The sequence below is a fragment of the Carettochelys insculpta genome, chromosome 2 (genome assembly GCF_033958435.1).
Source record: "Carettochelys insculpta isolate YL-2023 chromosome 2, ASM3395843v1, whole genome shotgun sequence".
Lineage (NCBI taxonomy): Eukaryota > Metazoa > Chordata > Testudines > Carettochelyidae > Carettochelys > Carettochelys insculpta.
In genome coordinates, this window is record NC_134138.1 from 227704681 (window position 1) to 227721212 (window position 16532).

The 16532-nt window shown below is 41.4% G+C and overlaps 1 protein-coding gene across 5 annotated transcripts in view; it reads right to left on the reverse strand.

Moving 5' to 3' along the window:
- PHF14 (PHD finger protein 14) overlaps positions 1 to 15569 on the reverse strand; it is a 286072-nt gene extending 270503 nt beyond the window's left edge. For all 5 annotated transcript variants that reach the window (XM_074984682.1, XM_074984680.1, XM_074984679.1 and 2 more), the window contains exons 1-2: positions 15415 to 15569; positions 14853 to 14963 (exon numbers count right to left, since the gene is read on the reverse strand). In XM_074984682.1, the coding sequence (XP_074840783.1) occupies positions 14853 to 14963; position 15415 (112 nt within the window). In that variant the 5' untranslated portion in view covers positions 15416 to 15569. The remainder of the gene's footprint in view (positions 1 to 14852; positions 14964 to 15414) is intronic.
- Between the last annotated feature and the right edge of the window lie 963 nt (positions 15570 to 16532).

Below are 16532 nucleotides of genomic sequence, written 5' to 3' on the forward strand. Positions count from 1 at the left end.
GAGAACAGATCAGCAGGATGCCTTGGGAAATTAAGATGAAGGGGGAAAAAGAGTTCAAGAGAACTGCCAGTATTTAAAGAAGTTTTACTGAAGGCACAGGAATAAACCATCCCGCTGCATAGTAAGAAATGCAAACATGGTAGGCAACCAGCTTGGCTTAATGGAGAAATCCTTAGTCAGCTTAAACTCAAAAAGGATGCATACAAGAAATGGAAACATGGACAGTTGACTAAGGAGGAGTATAAACATATGGCTGGAGAATGCCAGGTGGTAATCAGGAAAGTGAAAGCACAATTGGAACTGCAGCTGGCAAGGGATGTGAAGAGTACCAAGAAGGGGTTCTACAGGCATGTGAACAATAAACAGGTTATCAGAGAAGGTGTGGAGCCGTTACTGGATGAGGGAGGTAGTCTAGTGACAGATGATGAAGGAAAAGCTGAAGTACTCAATTCTTTTTTTTGCCTCAGACTCCACAGACAAAGTCAACTTCCACATGACGGTCCTAGGCAATGCAATATGGGAAGGTGGAGGGCAGCCCTCTGGGGGGAAGGAACAAGTTCTGAGCTATCTAGAAAAACTAGATGTACACAAATCCATGGGTCTGGATTCAACGAACCTGAGGGTACTGAGGGAATTGGCAGCAGTCATTGCTGAAACTTTGGCCATTATCTTTGAAGACTCTTGGAGATTGTGGGAGATACCGGATGACTGGAGAAAGGCAAACGTAGTGCCCATCTTTCAAAAAGGAAAGGACAATCCAGGGAACTATAGACCAGTCAGCCTTACCTCAATCCCTGGGAAGGCAATGGAGGGGATCCTCAAGGAATCTATTTTGAAAGACTTGGAAGAGGGGAAAGTGATCAAAAAGTAGCCAACATGGATTCACGAGGTACAAGTCCTGCCTAACCAATCTGATTAGCTTCTATGACGAGGTAACAAGCTCTGTGGACATGGGGAAGTCAGTGGATGTGATTACCTTGACTTCAGCAAAACTTTTGATACGGTCTCCCACAACATTCTTGTCCATAAGTTAAGGAACTATGGATTGGATCCTTGGACGAAAAGATGGATAGAAAGCTGGCTTCAGGGTCAGGCCCAATGGGTAGTGGTCAATGGCTCAATATCTAGATGGCGGTGGTCGGTTTCAAGCGGAGTGCTACAAGGCTCAGTTCTGGGGCCAGTGTTATTCAACGTCTTTATTAATGACCTGGATGAGGGACTGGATTGCACCCTCAGCAAGTTTGCAGATTACACAAAACTAGGGGGAGAGGTAGATACGTTGGAGGGTAGAGAGAAAATCCAGAGTGACCTGGATAAATTGGAGGACTGGGCCAAAAGAAATCTGATGTGGTTCAACAAGGAGAAGTGTAGAGTCCTGCACCTGGGGCAGAAGAATCCCAGGCATTGTTATAGGCTGGGGATCGACGGGCTCAGCAGCAGTACAATGGAAAGGGACCTAGGGGTTATGGTGGATGAAAGCATGGATATGAGTAAACAGTGTGCCCTTGTAGCCAAGAAGGTTAATGGCATACTAGGGTGCATGAGGAGGAGCATTTCGAGCAGATCTAGAGAAGTGGTTGTTCCCCTCTATTTGGCACTGATGAGGCCACATCTTGAACACTGTGTCCAGTTTTGGGGGCCCCAGCAGGTGCAGGTTCAGCGGTGGGCAACAAAAATGATTAAGGGGCTGGAACACAAGACCTATGAGGATAGGCTGAGGGATTTGGGCTTGTTTAGTTTACAGAAGAAAAGATTAGGAGTGATTTAATAGCAGCCTTCAACTTCCTGAAGGGGAGCTCTAAAGAAGAGGGTGAGAAACACTTCTCAGTCGTGTCAGATGGCAGAACAAGGAGTAACGGTCTGAAGTTGAAGAGGGAGAGGTGTAGGTTAGATATTAGGAAAAACTACTTCACCAGGAGTGCAGTAAAGCATTGGAATGCGTTGCCTAGAGAGGTGGTGGATTCTCCATCCCTCAAGGTTTTTAAATCCAGACCTATGATTCTGTAGTTTATATTCTTAACTTTAAACGCAAAAGGAGTTGAGAGTAAACTGAAGTATCAATAAAGCATTATCTAATGCCTAACCTGACAGCTCATCCTTACTTTACTATAGTATTTCTTGAATGCATCCTTGCTAGTTCTGAAGAAGAAATTAAAACTATTGCAATCTTCTGATAGTTAGCCTCAGATTACACAACTACTAGTGAAATCCAGTATTTTTTTTAATCTAACCAAAATATTTTTATATTTGAGATGTTTGCAGGGTTTTATTATGTATTTAAGTACAAGGAATATATTATATTCCCAGACAAAATTGTTAAAATGGAATTACAGATGAATACACATTAATAATTTTGATAATTATATGGGACTGTAATCGCTATCCCAAAATTTAGTGCTTTGAACTCAGGAAATTCAGAAATATTGACCAAATTAGAAGAAACTCTAGTATGTTGAGTAATGCTACTGTATAATGAGAATATGCAACAACCTTCTATCTGCATTTACAACATCTGTGTTTCCAGAGTAACAAACAGTAGCTGGAGTGGGAACCCTAATTTCACCTACCTTTCAGTAACATAACTTCCACTGCCTCTTGCACCTCCCTAGCACTCAGAATTCCTTCTTACATAGCTTCATTCCCCTGCCAGGTTTTTTTTTCTACATCCTCTACACCTGTGGTTCCCAATCTTTTCAGTAACATGGCACACTTCAATGAGACAAACAATTCCACAGCACACCTACTTTTTTCAGCAGAATTAACTTCTCATAAACTTCACATTTACTATGGTTACAGTCTTGCAAGAGAGGTCTGCAACACAGCAGTGCATACAAGCAGCTAAACAAGGATAAAACACATTAGTTCAAATCCACCACAGAATACGTGGTCTTAGACAATGAGCACAGACATTTTCAAAATCTACTCAATGTCATGCTAGGGTTGTTGAATAAATGAGTAATCACTGAAAGCAGGGTCTCCTACTGCCGGTCCACTGGAACCAGAATGCAGTATTTAAACTGCATCCAGCTTCAACAAGCTCCCACTCTTTCCGTTGCCACGAAGTGAGTTGAGGCAGGCTTCCCAGCAAACCACTCATTCCAGGAAGCAGCATTTTAGTGTGAATGGGATCCTGCAGGGTTGTCAATTCCCCACCTTCTCACCCCTCCCACACACCGGCTCTGCAAAGAGCCACAGCGAGAGGAAATTGACAACATTTTGTGGCACACTTGGAAAGTTTCCATGGCAATCTGGGTGAAACCCATTGTTCTACACTGCATTCATGCACAGAAGTACATTTCCCATTCCTCATGGCCTTCACATTGGCTTGCATGACCCTTCTCCCAGTTTTCTACTCCCGCCTGACCTCTCTGAGTAGATCTCCTGCAATACATACTTTCCAAAAGGAAATATTTAGGATTAATAGCATTTTTCTCATTTTATAACCACAAAAGCCAGTCCGTAAGTCATTTTCAAAGACACTCAAAGAATTGTCTTCTCTCAAAGCAGCCAACATCTGCCTTTGCTCCCAATGAGAGAGAAGTCAAGCTGCTTTCAAGGAAGGCAGTGACCCTCTATGCTGTTATAAAGCAGCAAGGTACACTCAGTCCTACTGACAACAAATATGGGAGATGAATGATGCCCTTCTATAAAATGGTCACTTGAGGCATGAATGCCATTGAACACACTGGAAAACGGCAAACTATTTGAAAAATGGCAATTCTTTGCAGAAATCTCTTAAGCAGAACATTGTAACTAAAAGTTCTTTAACAAAGTCTGAAGCACAAAGAACCAAGTGACTTCTGTGCACACAATTTCAATGAGTTTTTGCTACAAGGGAAGTGTAAAGCATCTTCATTAATCTGTTATTAAACCATGAAAAACAAAAGAGTGACATCAGGTGCCAAATTTCTTAAAGGACCCATTTCTTGCAATAAATTTTAACTCATAATTTTAACACTTTTACCTTTAAGTTCCCAAAAAAGTCACTATGTACAAAGAGAATATACTGTATTTTTAAAATAAAGCAAAGCACCTGAATCTCAACTCTAAGGTTGACTTGCATTGTGTTTTAAATATAACTATAGAAGTGCAAAACTGGTGCATCATACACACATTTTATTATTATTGCTTGTTCTTGGCCTAATATTTAATTTGCTTATCTGATAACTGATGTAAGAGACTCAGGCTTATAAACAACTGCCATATCTCATCGTAAGCCAATGAAAGTATGTTCACAGTACAAGAGTGCTTAGCACTGTTTTGGAGTGTTCCTTTAATTATACGTACACACTCAGTCATGCCAAAACTTATTCACATGCTTAAAATTAAGCTTGTAGAAATATTTTTTCAGGATCCAAGTATAGGTATGCTGAGTACACTATACACGTCCTGAACTGAAATGTGATTAAGGACATGTCCACCATATACAACTTCAGATATCCTGAATTCTTCCCTTTGGGAGATGACTGCCTCCATGACAAGAGGGCAAACAAGAGAGACATTTATCACCAATACAATATCACAAAGGCCCAATGTCACAAAAGACACTTTTTTAAGTTAGCTATGCATAAGCTGACAAATCCCATGACCATGGCTGTGTGTGAACTTTGATTATACAAATTGCTTTATCAAAAGTATTGCAAGAAACTCGCAACCAAAAACTCTCTCTTAAAATATAAATAATTATACCAGGAAGTAGAAATTTGTCCTTTTAGTGATTTTTATTCTAAATATGCTATTATTTAAGTTTAAAAAAATTATTATACAACTACTTAAACTAATCACTTCACAAATAATTTTGATCTTTAAGAATAAAGAGTAAAATTATAAATGGTGCTACTCAAACATCATATCATCCGACTGCCCAAAAAAATACATGTAAGTAATAAAATACATTTTTAAAACTTTCTGTTAAAAATATTTGACAAACAGTATGTTGAAAAATGACTTATTTATACAGCAATGGTGAACACAATACTATCAGAAACAAGGTGTTTTGTTTTGTTTTGTTCTGGGGGGGTGGTGTTTGTTTTTTTCAAAAAGCCTAACAGAGCTTTTCTAGTTGTTTCCAAGTCTTTTATTCTCACAACTTGCCCTTTTTTCCATGTTTCCTGTCAAAAAAAAAAATCACCTCTACTCTGTCTCAAGTTCAGCCACAAACACTGGAAAAAGCAGTATGCAAACAAAATATCTTGGAGAAATTCTAGTATACCATTCCAATCTTTTCACCTAATTACAAAAATTAATTTTTTAAGTTCAATATTAAAATAACAAAAAATGATCAGCTACAAAGCATGCCATTTTGGAGGCTCACTGCAGCTATAGAATAAGACAATTTTGCTCCAGTTTGAATGTATAAAAAGACAAAACTTTAAAATCTTTATAACTCTATTAGCACATTCAGGTTCATTTTCTGGCGATCAGATAAAGCTACGTGCCATAATTATGCCTATTGGCTATAAAAGTGGGTAAATCAATCTTAAATGCCACAAATAACAGAATTGGTACCAATTATGTAATGTTCCAAAGATTTGATTATAGAACAATGCAATTTTACTTTTAGACATATTTTTATACTCTTACTTTGCACAGTACAAAAGATTTGACTAAGCATTTAATATTTTAAACATCTGAGTCATACACATCAATTAAAACATTGCTGTTAGGGAAAGAGACACAGTAATGTATGACAAAGATCATCAGAAAAAAAAGCTTAAGATACAACTATACTAGTTAGGGGCACAAAGAGCGGTAGTCATTTTAGTTTGTATCATCACAAAACAAAACAAACACAGTCCTCTACCACTTTAAGACAAACAAAATAAATTATTAGCTTCTGTGGGATGGACCTACCTGTTCAAATCTGAAAAAATTTCCAGCTCGTCACCCAATAAATTATTTTGTTAATCTTTAAAGTGCTACAGGACTGCCTTCTGTTTTGCGATTAGGGGCAGCACTTTGTCCCCCAATACCGGGGACTGAAGCAACTTTAAGAAACTTCATGAAATGCAGGTGAGGATTTGGGAAGGCTACAAAAAAGAATTGAGAGTGATTGCCTTGCAGACACACAACTAGAAACTGTAACTTTGCAGATGCTTTAAAGTGAAGTATGTCATGTCTAGTCAGCCAAAGGATGAAAAGCACCTAAGGACAACCAAGTTACTAATGATGTAGGAAGTGGGCATTCTTACCTGTGAACCAGCACTTAATAAGTAACCCAGCATACACCATAGTGGCTGATTTTTTTATTCATGTCTGTTCAGTTCCCAGAAGCATAATGTATCAATTTTGAATGAGATCTTTGGTTACTATCATAATGCTAACTACTTATTAATATATAATAAAAATAATGGCTAGAAAAGCATCATGCAGCTGGTGGCACAAAAGAAAATTTTAAAAAATTACAGTAAAAAGATCTGAGTACTTGAAGCCTGCTACCATGTACTGCAAAGTAGCTAAATCTATCTTGACTCCTTACGAATTCTCTTTACAGTTTCACCTGAAAAGCATTAGTGTACTTCACAGCACTTATTATGCAGCAGTGCTGATTCAAATGGATGAAAGTTCATCTCACAAAAGTGGCTACATATCCAAATGGCTTGTAAAGTGCTTCAAGAGCTCTAGGCTAAAAAGGTGCTATAACAAAAGTTACACAGGCAACAAATAGATACAGTAATCCAGGCATTAAGAATCCTTAGACTGCATCTACTATAGCACTTTTCAAAGAAACTCTCAAAGCACTGATCTTTACTATACACTGTTACATGAACAACTTCAGTTGAAAACATGAAACACTGCACCATGGAATAAAAAGCAAGCATTCCAAATCGCAAAAAAGAACCACACCAATTTTTTTTTTTTATTATTCTGAAATTGAGACCATGAAATGCCAATCTTTAGCCAGAAACAAATCTTCAAATTAGTAATAAACAAATAATAAATACAACTAAATATGATGATACTAAGGACCACAACTTAGAAATAATAACTGAGAAGGTGTAAGAAAGTTACATTATTCATTGAAAATAGCCATGAAATCCAACACTAAGGTTGAGAACTAGTGTCACGTCTACACTGGAGAAGATTATGAATGCCAAAACCAGTTAAGCTGAATGGAGGTTGAAATTGGTGGGATCTTTAACGCAGGTAAGTAGGTCCCTACCAAATTCATGGTCCATTCTGGTGAATTTCCTGAGCATACAATTTAAAAAAATGCAAGTGTCCTGATTTCACCTATTTAAAATTTAAATATAGCTTGTTGTAACTATAAGGGTCCTGACTGAAAACAGAGTTACGTGGCAAGGTCACAAGCTTATTTTTAGTGGGGGAGAGAAAGTGCAGTACCACTACCTTACTGCTGCTAATGGCAACATTGCCTTCAGAACTGGGAAGCTGCAGGGCGACAGCTGCTGTCTGGGAGCCCAGATGTGAAGGCAGAACCACCACCAGCAGTAATGCAGAAGTAAGGATGGCACAATATAGTATTACCAATATTACTTTTGCACTGCTGCCTGCTGCTGTCTGGCCACCCAATTTTGAAGGTAGACTGCAGAAGTAAGGGTGGCAATAATGCAAACCCCTAATCTAACCTTGTGACCCTCCCCTGAAACTTGTGGGTCAGAACCCTCCAATTTGAGAAATACTGAAATCAGTACAGCATAGGCTAAGGACACACAAAAGACCAGATTTCAGTTCCATTACATATTTTTCATGTCCCTGAATTTGGTAGGAACTGATAGATAAGGCATCAGTAGCTTGCATCGCTTACCACTGTGTTGATTACACTTGATAAAAACCCCAAAAGAGAATTAACTGTTATAAGAGTGGGTCTGCCTATGGAAATCTTGTCCAAGACAGAGTTCGCTTTGGAGCTGGTGAATAATTTCTTTGTTTTGGAAGTTCCCTTATTACATACAGGACATCAGAGGAACAGAATCCACGAGATATGGGACTTAGGACACCTGAATCCAATCTTGCAAAGCACTGTTACAGCACACACATCTCCTGGGTTCAGTGTGACAACAAGCACAATTAAGGGGTTGCATTATCTTGGCATTTCATACTACTACACAAGCTGCTAAGATCCTCAACTACAGATGTATAAATGCAGTGTGAAAAACTGAAAGGAAAACTTTTGACTCTCTTGACTTTTGTACATTTAAGTCCTCGTATCTGATACTGAATTAACTTTTTTTCCTACAAAATTTCCTAGGTTTTACTAAAAATGTAAAAATTTCGAAATGGCCAGTTGTGTGTACATATGAACACAGACATACTTGAGTAGTCACAGCTCAGAAACCTAGATAATGTAATCATATTGCACAATATAGTAAGGTAGCTCTCAATTTATTTTTAGCCACTTGATTATCTATATTCGTAAGGAATCCTTCCCAAACAAGAAGCTCAGCCATAAAATTCTAAATCTGGATCCACATGGAACAGAACTGAATTCAACAGGGTGCCAAATGAACATAGGGGTGTGGCTGTATGTCAGGTATTACAGAATCAACAATGTTGCAGACTAAAGGAAAAGCTACTCTTCAATTTGTAATACTATATGACTTATGACAAACTCTAGACATGCCCCGGAGAGTTCCTTTGCACTTGAGAGTTCAGTTTTCCCAAACAAAAAACACCAACCACCAACCACCACCCAGGGCCATGCACAGAATGAATTTAAAATCATATCTCAACCACACACAAAAGAGCATGTGTACTTTTGCACGCATACAATTATTGTCTAATGAGTCCTGTGGCACTTTATCTTCAAAAACAAGGAATCCTGTGGCACCTTAAAGATTAAAAGATTTATTTGTGAATAACCTTTTGTGGGGAACACACAATTTGGAAGATGCATAGAATGGAAATCACAGAGGAGGAGCTATGTATAGGTACAAGAAGGGGTTACTTATCAAGCGTAGGACCAGGGTTGATGAGGCCAACTGAGTTACGGTGGATGTGGCTCAGTCCCAGCAATTGACGGGAAGGTGTGAATACTAAGGAAAAATTGCCTCATTCCAAGCCCTTATTCAGCCCTAATTTCATCAAATTACATTTGCAAATGAATTACAACTCTGCTGTTTCTCTTTGTAGTCTTGTTTTGAAGATGGGTTTTTTTTGTGGTGTTGTTTGGTAAAAGGAGGGTTACTTTTAAATCTGTTACTGAGCATCCAGGTATGTTAAAGTGTTCTCCTACAGGTTTCTGTATGTCATCTTTCTTGATGTCCAATTTGTGACCATTTTTCTTTTGGCACACTGTCCAGTTTGGCCAACTTACATGGCAGGGAGACACTGCTGGCACATATCACGTTAGCGAATGTTCAGGTGGATGAAACCCTAAGTTGTTGCTGGTGTGGTTAAGGTCCTCTGAAGGTGTCACTTGTAAAAAATATGTGAACAGAGTTGCCAGTGGGGTTTGTTGCAGGGATAGGTTCCAAGGTTAGTATTTCTGTGGTGCCGTGTGTGGCTGCTGCTGAATATTTGCTTCAGATGGGGCAGGTGTGGGGGGGAGGGAATCTGCTATCTATAGGTGAGGACTGGCCTGCCTCCCAATGTCTGTGAGAGTGGGGGGTCATTCTCCAGGATAGGTTGTAAATTGTCAATGATATGCTGGAGGGGTTTTACCTGGGAGCTGTAGGTGATAGCCAGTGCCGTTTTGCTAATTTCCCTTCTGGGCCTATCCTGTTGAGGAAAATTTCTGGGTATTTATCTGGCTCTATCAATTTATTTCTTCACTTCCCCAGGTGGGTATTTAAGTTTTAAAAATGCCTAATATAGATTTTATAGGTATTTGTCTCCGTCTGAGGGATTGGAGCAGATGCAGTCACATCTTAGGGCTTGGCTGTAGACAACACATCATGTAATGTGTTCTCAATGGAAGCAAGAGGCATATAGGTAAGAATAACTGTCACTAGGTTTCTGGTATGCATCGTGTATGTAACCATTATTTATTTGACTGTAATAAAGAGGATCTCTTGTTTGGACTGATCCAGGATCAGGTTGGTGGTGGGGTGGAAACTGTAGAAATCTTGGTGGAATTCTTCAAGGGTCTCCTTACCAGGGGTTCATATGATGAAGATGTCGTCAATGTAATGCAAGTAGAGGTGGGGCACCAGGAAACGAGAACCGAGGAAGCATTCTAGCTCAGACATAAAAATGTTACAATGCAGTGAGACCATTAGGTGTCACTGACTTAAAGGCATAATTGTCCCCAAATCTGAAATGGTTGAGTGAGAACAAAGCTCTTCCATCAGGTATGTTGTGGCATCATCTGGGATACTGCTTCTCACAACTTGTAGTCCCTCCTTGTGTGGAATATTGGTATAGAAAGCATCTACACCCATGGTGGCCAGGATGGTGTTTTCGGGAAGTCAGTCATGTCTCAAAGATGGCTGGCGTTATTGTAGCACAGAGTCTGACGAGAGAGTGCACATAGCCAGACAACCCTGCTGTAAGAGTACCAATGCCTGAGATGATAGCGCATCCGGAATTTCCACTTTTATGAATCTTGAGTAGCAGAAAGAATACCCCTAGTTAGAGCTTTAGAGGTTTGTCTGTGAACATTTGGTCACTTGCTATTGCAAGGAGTTTCTTGAGCAGATTGTGTAGTTTCTTTTGGTATGCCTCAGTTGGATTGGGATAGTAGAATGTGACGTTAGAGAGTTGCTAGGCAGCCTCCTGCTCATAATCTGTCCCATTCATGATGGCTACAACACCTTCTTTGAATATAATGTCAGAGTTGTTTTCAAGGCTGTGGAGATCACTGTCCTCTGCATGGCTGAGGTTATGGGACATGTTATGTTGTTTGTTCATCATTTCAGCTTGGGCACATCTGTGGAAGCACTCTAAGTAGAAGTCTGGACTGTTATTTCAACCATCAGCAGGAGTCCAGGTGAAGTCTTCCTGTTGTAGTGTTGGTAGGAGGTATCCTATTTATCAGTGAAATGTTCAGTTGTATATCGGAACTATTCCTGGAGTTGGAGAAGACAAAAATAGGCTTCCAGATCATCACAGAACGGTACTGTGTGAGAGTGGTGGCAGAGAAAGACAGCTCCTGAGCTAGAACAGACTCTTCTGTCACACTAAGGGCTTGTCTACACTAGCTTCCTACTTCGAAGGGCGCATGGTAAGTAGGATGTTGGGGGTTTATTAATGAAGTGGTGTGCTGCATATGCAGCACTTAAATTAAGCAAATCCCCCCTGTGATAACTCTGAGGTGTTAAAATTCAAAGTGCCGGCTCGCATCTAGCTGCGGCTCACCCACTCATACTTCAAAGTGCCCAGGGTACTTTAAAGTGCACGGGGTACTTTAATGTCCCTTTACTCCTCAAAAGTTGCCCAGCTTAACTGTGCTGTTGGATAAACTAAAAATATCTTTGGGTGAGTTAAGGGTACCACTGATGTAGCCCCCTGTGGCATGAAGGGGCTCTGATAGTTTAATTCTCTACAGAAAAAAAAGAATAGTAACTTGTGCAGTATAAATGGCTTGTATTGTTTTTGTAAAATCCAACCATGTAGAAGTTTGGTTTTCTATGAGAGTTTCAAGTTTTGAGAGCTCATTCTTGATCTTCTCCTGTTTGCTGCACAGGATATTGATTAGGTGGTTCCTCAGTTTCTTTGACAGTGTATGGAAAAATCTCTCACTATAATTAGCGCAGTATATTGACTGTAATGGATTTATCACCTTCAGTCCATTGCATATAATGTCCATTGGTTTGCATTTCACGAGGAAAATTACATCTGTCTGTATCTGCATGAATTTCTTAATGAAGTTGATGGATTTTTACTTCATATGGTTAAATTCAATGTCTTCTATGGTAACAAGTCTCAGAGGGGTAGCTGCGTTGGTCTGTATCTGCCAAAACAAGTAGTCCTGTGGCACCTTAAAGATTAACAGATTTATTTGGGCACAAATTTTCATGGATAAAAAACATTGTCAGATACATGGAGCGGAAATCACAGAGCTAGGGCTATATCAGCCCTCTGCCATGTATATTGGCCAAACCAAACAGCCTCCATGCCAAAGAATAAATGGACACAAATAGACAACAAGAATGGGAACATCCAAAAACTAGTAGGGGAACAGTTTAACCTTCCTTGACATTCAGTAACAGCATTAAAAGCAGCCATCCTTTTACCCAAAAACTTCAAAGCCAGACTACAAAGAGAAACAGCAGTGTTGCAGTTTATTTGCAAACATAACATGATCAAATTAGGACTGAGTAAGGACTCAGAATGGTTCTCACTACAAAAAGAATTTTCCCTCTCTTGGTATTCACACCTATCCATCAACTGCTGGAAGTGAGTGACATCCACCCTGACTCAAATGGCCTCATTAAAACTGGTCCTAAACTTGATAAATAACTCCCTTCTTTTATACGTTAGTACAGTAGACCTGCGAGTTGCACAAGTGCTGCATTCCTGGGCAACCTCACATAACTCACATTTTGTGCAAGCTGGGGGGAGCCAGGAACCAGGTGAAAGCCTTGCTCCCAGCATCCATGGGCTCCTAGAATGACCGGGAGCCAGAAACCAGGTAGCAGCCTGGCTCCTGGCTTCTGTAAGCCCAGGAGAGCTGGGACCCAGCTGCCTCCTGGTTCAGAGCTCCCCTGGGCTTTCAGGAACCAGGAAACTGACCAGCACACCAGCGTTAGTCAGTTTCCTAGCCACTCAGTGGTGGGGAGCCAGGGAGAAGCCACAGCAGCGTGGCTATCTGCCCGCCCACCTTCCCTCAGCTGTGGACAGCCAGGAGGAAGCCATGCCACTGCAGCTGTCTGCCCACCCAGCTTTCCCCAGCTAAGGAAGCCAGGTGGGCAGACAGCCACAGCAGAGCAGCTTTTCCCTGGATTCTCCCAGCTGGGGTTTGGAGCAGGGGCACTGGAGGAGGAGCTGCGCTCCTGCCAGCCCCTGGGAGCCCTAGGATTTCAACTCACATTAACACAGGTGCGAGTTGAAATTGCATATATCACAGGTACATATACAGAGCTTTATCACTATGATTTCCACTGCATGTATCTGACAAAGAAATTTTTACCCACAAAAGTTTATGCCCAAATAAATCTGTTAGTCTTTAAGGTGCCAACGGACTCCTTGTTGCTTCTGCAGATACAGACACCCCTCTGAGATATGGCTAATTAATACGAGACACAAGAAGTAAGTTAAACATTTACTTGAAAATGTAAAAGGGATAGAAGCCATTGTAGAACTGACAAGCTTCTCCTCTCAAAACATTGAGAACTTTGTTTCAAATATGTTTTTCTTGTGGAAGTTTTTACAGAGTAAGCACTCCAAATTGACATTATACATACCAATTCGAAAGCCTTAAAGCCAAGCTATTTGAACAATCTGAACACAAAAAGGTCAAGTATATTACAAGCAGAACACATGGACTTCTTCCATTGTCAGAGACCACAAACTGCTTTGACTTCTGTGTTGTATCTGCAGAGAATTCCCATTCACACTCTTTAAATTGGAGTAGATTTAAACATTTGTAAACTATTCAAGGCTGAGGCTGAGTCTCACTATCAAGACAACACCCATAGTTCAATGGGCCTTTATTCCAAGTGGAGCCTTTAGGTTCAAAACACAAAGCAACAGCTTACATAGGAAGTTTTACTTTGGATTTTTTTTTACTAAATCTGAGCACTTAACATAATGTATTCATCATATCTTTTATTAATTTTTCTTTCTACACCTCTTTCCCAATCACCTCCGAGAAGATTTTTATCCTCACTGCATGTATGCTATATTCTGCTTTCCAAGTAGCTCACCTTTGCTATTACCTCAGACTACCTGCCAACTATGCTGTTTCACCAGAATAAGCAACTAGTCTGTCACTGGAAACTGAGAAAATAGTGTCACTCAACTCCTTCTAGAGCAGGTCTATCTGCAAGATGAAAAACTCTTAATTCCAAAGAAGCTTAAGTAAAATTTACAAGTTGTAAATAATTTTATACTGGTGCTGCTGCAATTCACTCCTATGAAAAGATAATCAGTCCCTGGGAGAATCTTTAAAATTGGGGCTAAAGAAGAGAAAGAGATGCAATGGAAAAAACAACAGCATACTCGCAATCCTGTGTTCAGTTTGAACTCCTATATTGGCCAAGAAGCCATTACGAATTCCTAAATTCATTAATATGGGATTGCTTACCAAGAAATGTGTTAAAAATTGCAAGTCATTAGGTTCAATGCATTAATTATTAAATGAACTTCTTTAGCCTATGTTATGTAACGCTATAGTTTAGACACAGACTAAAGAAAAACTAGGGAGTGACAACTAAGGCACAGAAGACACTTCGTTTTCCCGCTGGTCTTTGTTTCAGCTATAAAGCATATGTTTTGAAAGCAACTCTTGCTTAATGATCAGTCTGAAGTCCATTTTAATTTGGAAAGAAATACTATTTCTAAGTTGTATCTGGGGGGTCAGTTATTTCAGTTTTATTGTCTACATTAGTTGGGGGCTCTCTGTAAAATAAGGGTAAGAAGCTAAGGGATGCCTAGGGAGGTTGTGGAATCTCCATCATTGGAGATATTTAAGAGCAGGTTAGATGGTCTGGACAGTGCTTGGTCCTGCCTTGAGAGCAGGGGACTGGACTTGGTGACATCTTGAGGTCCCTTCCAGGCTAATGGTCTATGATTCTAAGCAAATCAGACTACTAGGCTTTATGAGCCAACATTGCAACAGGTTTATAGTCTATACAGGAACACAACATGCAGTTTCAGTGCATAGCCTCCAAATTTTTCAATACCACTCCTTCTCCCACTTCAGATACGAGTTCAAACCCAAAAGCCATCTCATAAAAATCATGGATACAAAATCATTTTGAATTGGCAAGATGAAATGAAATGTTTACCTGAGGCATCTCCAACCTTAAAATCACTGTCATCTGAGCTATCATAATCTAAAGCTTCCAGCAGTGAAGCTGCCAAAGGCTTCACTTGCCTCCTCTTGGAACTGCGATCCACTGTAGAGAGAAAAGCATTTCATTATTAGAGAATAATGATTTCCATTATTATGCCCAAGCCGCCCAGACCATACAGGTGCTTTTTGGGAGACTACCTACTCTGTACAGTTTCAAGCTCATTCAGCACACAAACCACACAGCATGAGATTAACACCACCTGGCTATAGCCACGGATCTCAAACAGTCCCACAAACGGAGAGAGGAAGGGAACGTGACGTATAAAGCTTTGGAGTCAATATAGCTTTTGCTGGGGCACCCGCGGGCCCCCAGGACCAGCGCCTCCAGAACCGATCGCTCCTAAGAATGAGCAGCTTTGGCTAAGGGGAGCCCCGGGGCGGAGGGGCAGAAAGGGGTAATGCCTCCCGCTGCGGGGCGGGAGATGCCTGGTGCCGGTCCCGGGGCAGGCGGGGGAAGGGACCTCCCGCGGAAGGCGACGAGGACGGTCACTCACTAAAGCTGGCGGCAAGGGACAAGGAAGCGGAGGACGGGTTCAGGCGCCGGCGGCAAGCGCGCCACACGGCGCCGCTACCCTCCCTGGTCTCCAATAGGTGGGCCCCTGAGCTGGCGGGGTTCGGGTCGGTAACCCAGACAATGGGCACGGCTGCAAGCCGCGACCCGGATGCAGATCCGAGCCACAGCGCACGGCAGGCGTTGCGCCAACGGCTCGCCTGCGAGCATGCGCAGTAAGGGAAAGTGAGGCTACTAGAGCTTCTCGATGCCCTTACTCTCCTGCGGCGCGGGCTGTCAGCAGGGGCTTGTCGCAGCTTCTGCCTCAAGCCGCAAGGGACTAGGAGCGGCGGGGCGGTCCTAGGAGCGGCGTGGGGGAAAACAGGATTTGGGACAGTGCCCAGGCTCGTGCGTCCTGATCTGGGTTTTCAGTGCAGGGACTGCCGAGGACAACCGGGCAACCCATTCATTCAATGGACTAGACAAGCAGAAACCACCAGTCTCGCCACCCCTTATACATACCGGCCCCTATGCAGGGGAGGGTGTGAACGCACCTGCCCTCCCGGGCTTCGGCAGTGGGTATACAAGCCAATGCCTCCCCTGGGTCTTAGTGCTCAATTGTCCCCTCTTCCTATCCTTATTTTAACAGATATTTTGGAGAATGAGCATTTGCGGGCAAATACCTGCTTTGTCAGATGCATGAGTGTCCGACAAAGCAGGTATTTGCCCACGAAAGCTTATGCTCCCAAATATCTGAATAGTGACAGAGAGAGAGACATGTTAGCTGTATGCTATCAAAACAAAACAAAAAACAGTCAAGTAGCTCTTTAAACACTAACAAAATTATTAGGTGATGAGCTTCTGTGAGACAGAAGTGGGTCTGTCCCACAACAGTTCATCCCCTAACGAAGTATTCGGTTAGTCTTTAAAGTGCTTTTTTGTTCCAAAATATCTGTTAGTCTATAAGGTGCTACAGGTTTTCTTGACCTGAAGGCTCACACAACAGCAGCTTGCAGACCCGTGGCTCTTGCCCTGAAAGTGGCTCTGTTAACTTAAAAGTGAAAACCCTTCTAGCTTGTCAGCCTATTAGCATAACATAGACCCTGTCAAAGAGACACGAAG